Source organism: Cynoglossus semilaevis, chromosome Z (assembly GCF_000523025.1).
Source record: "Cynoglossus semilaevis isolate Cse_v1.0 chromosome Z, Cse_v1.0, whole genome shotgun sequence".
NCBI lineage: Eukaryota > Metazoa > Chordata > Actinopteri > Pleuronectiformes > Cynoglossidae > Cynoglossus > Cynoglossus semilaevis.
Genome location: NC_024328.1, coordinates 15227883 through 15231997, shown reverse-complemented (window position 1 = coordinate 15231997; position 4115 = coordinate 15227883). Strand labels below are relative to the sequence as shown.

The following is a 4115-nucleotide window of genomic DNA, read 5'->3' as shown; positions in this document are numbered from 1 at the left end:
CCCCCGCCCCCGCTCCCCCAGCTCTTCACAATAAAACCAGGAATCTGGAACATCTGAGTCTTAAAGCCCAGGTTCAGACCTGGACGGACTAATAACACGAAGAAGAACCCAAGGCCCTGGGGCCAGATTTGGTCCTTGAATTGATTTTTTGTGGCCCACGAAACAACTCACAAACCATAGTTTTTATTGTTGTTTTTAATTATACTACTACTACTAATTTACTTGTAGTACTGTTTTTTTTTTTTTCATTTTCTCCCTGATGACATCATCAGTCTGACGTCTGAATGTCGTTGCTGTTGCAGGTGTTCTTCGACTGTGGAGCCAAGGTGGACGTGGTGGACGTCCAGGGTCTGATCCTGTCCCCGGGGTTCCCCTACAACTACTCCTCTGGAACCCACTGCGTGTGGCTCTTCGTCGTGCCGGTGAAGTACCAGTTGGTCCTGGAGGTCTTTGACTTCGACGTGTTCGAAAACCAAGACTGGTCCGAGGAGGAAGTCGAGGAGGGGATGACCTCTGACCCCGCCCAGGCGACAGAGACAGAGGAGGGAGCTGGGCTCCGGAACAACGTCACAAAAACCCAACAGTCCTCCCAGGACGGGGAGGTCAAAGCAGGTGTGAGGCTGTCCACCGGGGGGGGCAAAGGCTCCAACTCTGCCTCCGCGGGTTTCCTCCTCCCTCCTGGGACTTCACCTTCAGGAGCCCCTGTGGTCGACTCCGCCTCCATGAACCCGGGTACTCAGAGCACCGACGTGGAGGAGAGGACCGGTCCTTCGTCATCCACTACTGACCCCCCCGCCGTGAGCCTGGACATCTGTCCCCACGACGTTCTCTACATCTCCGACCTGGTGACCTTCTCCTCCAGGTTCTGTGGCTCCAACCGCCCCCCCGGCTCCCAGTTGGTCTTTGGCTCCAGCCAGGAAAGGGTGGAGGTCATCATGGAACTCATCACCACCACGCACTGGGGGCGTGGCTTTGCTCTCCTCTTCCACTACCACAACCTGACGGACGTGGGGCCGGACATCCGAGTCTCTGCTCCCGCAGGCAGCAGAGCGGAGTCCATGCTAGCTGCCGTGAGCGGAGCCGCCTTTTTTGCCATGATACTCACAAGCGCCCTCTGCATCATCTTCAGGTAAATTCACTCACCTTCTCACTCACCTGTCACTTTTTAAAGTTACGTCGCACAGAAGGGGGCACTAATCTGTCAGCACGTCGTACGTTAACTGTGTGCTAGTGATATGCTAGTACGTAGCATGCTAGAGGTGTGCGAGCGTGTCTTTTCTTCTGTGGTCTTTGCCTGCATGTCTTTTCACCTTGTGAGTGGCATTACTGCCACCTACTGGATCTAAAGATTTATTTTTAGATCCAGTATCCTGGGATCGTTAGATTTTAAAAAATACCTGAGGTAAATTAGTAAAACTACAAAAAAAATACATTTTTTTCCGGTACCTACGGACCGGCTACCGGTCCCCGGGCCAGGGGTTGGGAACCCCCGATCTACAGAGAGGAAACAGCAGGAAGTAGCAGCTCCACAGACTTCCTCTCAGTTTACAAAATAAAATGTCGCTCAGACAAAATAATAGTCAAAAAAAAAAAAAAACAAACAAACAATAAGAGATTCTTCAGGTGAGACTTGGGCCTGAACCTGGACCTGGACCTGGACCTGGACCTGGACTTGGACTTGGACCTGGATCTGGACCTGGAACTGGACCTGCAGCCACGTTTTGTTTTTTTCTTTTTTCACCTCCTCTAGTGTTACCACCTTTACTTTGTACTCTTCAAAGCCGCGAGTGTTTGTTCCTTTTCACCTGCCGACGTTATTGTCTCCTTCATTCTTGTTGTAACGTGCACACGATCAGGTTTTTCTGAAGTGAAAACGGGTGAGTCACGGGTGAGTGAGGTCCCCTATGAATGGAGGACTGGTCGGACACCAATCCTCCGCCACACAGACGCAGGCGTTATCGCCCGCACGATCCTCTTTTGTTGTGTTGACTCAGCTGCCGTCTTTGTCCCCCGGGGCGATTACTGGGGTTTGGCTGGGACGCGGCGGCGGTGGCGGCGGCCTTGATGTGGGTCAGTCCTACCGTAGGCAGCAGGAAGTCAGGGTAGGCCGTGGTATTAAACACTGAGGCACAGGGACGCGGGGGCGACATGAAAGTACGTGGGCAGAGAAGAAAAAAAAAAAAAACAAAAAAAAACAAGCGGCGACAAACGTCAGTGCGATTGTTAGTGACGACAGCATTGTCAGGAAAATCAAAAGGGGGGGCGGGGGCAGGGCATGAAGTCCCAGGATGATCCTGGTCCTGGTCCTGAGGGACCTGGAATACAAGGTGAGTTTTCAAAGTTTGATGTCTGGTCTTTTTTTTTTTTTTGCTCTCAGAAACATGAGTCTTTGATAAGAATGTTGCCACAAATGACAAGGTGACAAGGGCGGCACCCAGAGGCCAGGGGAGGTATTACACCTTCGGAAATGTCTCAACTCTTTCTCTTTTTTTTTCTTTCAGACCAAAACTGTGTCGTAAAAAGTCCAACTCCTGTCTGTCCAGCAACTCTGAGGTACTGACCCGCTGCTCACCCGCCCCGTCCTCACCTTTGACTCTGTCTGTCCATCAGAGGTTGTCAACCACAGACCAGTTGTCAGTGTTTGTCAGGGACTAGTACTTGAGTAAGAAAACCAGTGATAGGACCAAGGTAGACACAAAAGGTCAAAGGTCAAGCCCACCATAGAACACACTGGAATGAACCGGTCCTGGACGATGTCAAGTATAAGATGATGATGATGAAGATACTGACCTCTGACCTCTGCTGTCTTCCAGGCTCCAGAGGGCGTCCAGAACCCCGGGTCAGAGGTCAGTGAGCTGCAGCTCATGACTGAGAATCAGACCAGCAGGACACAGGACCAGGACGGTCAGGTCGACACAGGTGGGGTCAACACACACACACACACACACCAGTACGACCATGGTTTTTCCCAAACACTGGGTCGCAACCCTCAGGTGGGTCGCAAGAAAATTGTTTTGGGTCGTCTTGCATGTTACCCAGGAGTTTACGAATAATGTCTATTGACTTGGGTCGCCTGCTGTAGACCACTGGACCAGTGACCAGTGCACCAGTGGACTACTGGACTAGTGAACCAGTAGACCAGTGGACCACTGGACCAGTGAACCAGTGGACCAGTGCACCAGTGGAATACTGGACCAGTGAACCACTGAACCAGTAGACCAGTGGACCACTGGACCAGTGAACCAGTAGACCAGTGGACCACTGGACCAGTAGACTAGTAGACATGTGGACCAGTAGACCATTGGACCACTGGACCAGTGAACCAGTAGACCAGTGGACCACTGGACCAATAGACCAGTCGACCAGTAGACAAGTGGACCACTGGTCCACAGAACTTCTTCCCCGGGGTTATATTCTTCCTCCTCTGATTCCCAACTGTATAGGGAATAATGTGAGGAATGATAATTTCGGTGTCAGGAACATAAATCTGTTTCACTGCGGCTAAAGCTGAAGGTCACGGAACGTTCCGTCATTCCTCCGACATTCCTCTGAACAAGACACGGTTCCATCTCACCGAGGTGGAGAACAGGAACTGTCAATAATTTGTCTCCGTTTTTTTTTTTTTTGTCTCTGTCCGACCCCTGCAGCGCTCTCTGTGGACGTGTTCCAGAATGCACCGGTGGACCTCTCAGGCAGTGGTTTGACCGAACTGGACCTGGGCTCTGATGAGGTTTTCATCGTCTCCTCAGCCTTCAGTCCGACCAAGACCACCTTCACCCCACACACAGTGAGTACCGCCATAACTGCCCCCCCCCCCAGGGTCAATCCTGTTTCAACGTCAGCCACTGCGCAAAACGCTGCTAACGCCGTCGGCTCGTCGCTCGTCTTCTGCGGGACGTTCCCGGACGGATCTGAATGCTGAGTGAGTGCTGCCCCCTACTGGGCATATCTTTCATCACTCTTCTGGTCCGTTGCCGTCTGTCTCGGCAGCTCAGAGGACAGTGTCAAGGTCAAACTGAGCAGCTCACCCTGAAGAGTTGATTTCTGAAATAATGAACATCAGAGAGGGAGGGGGGGAGAGAAGGGGGAGACGGGGGACGGAGGGTCTTGGATAT

General features: G+C 52.1%; 1 protein-coding gene across 2 annotated transcripts in view; it reads left to right on the top strand.

Moving 5' to 3' along the window:
• The window catches only part of LOC103398114 (uncharacterized), an 11646-nt gene that overhangs the window by 4396 nt on the left and 3135 nt on the right, over positions 1-4115 (top strand). For both annotated transcript variants that reach the window (XM_025053482.1, XM_008336626.3), the window contains exons 2-5: positions 303-1129; positions 2502-2553; positions 2814-2919; positions 3648-3787. In XM_025053482.1, the coding sequence (XP_024909250.1) occupies positions 303-1129; positions 2502-2553; positions 2814-2919; positions 3648-3787 (1125 nt within the window). The remainder of the gene's footprint in view (positions 1-302; positions 1130-2501; positions 2554-2813; positions 2920-3647; positions 3788-4115) is intronic.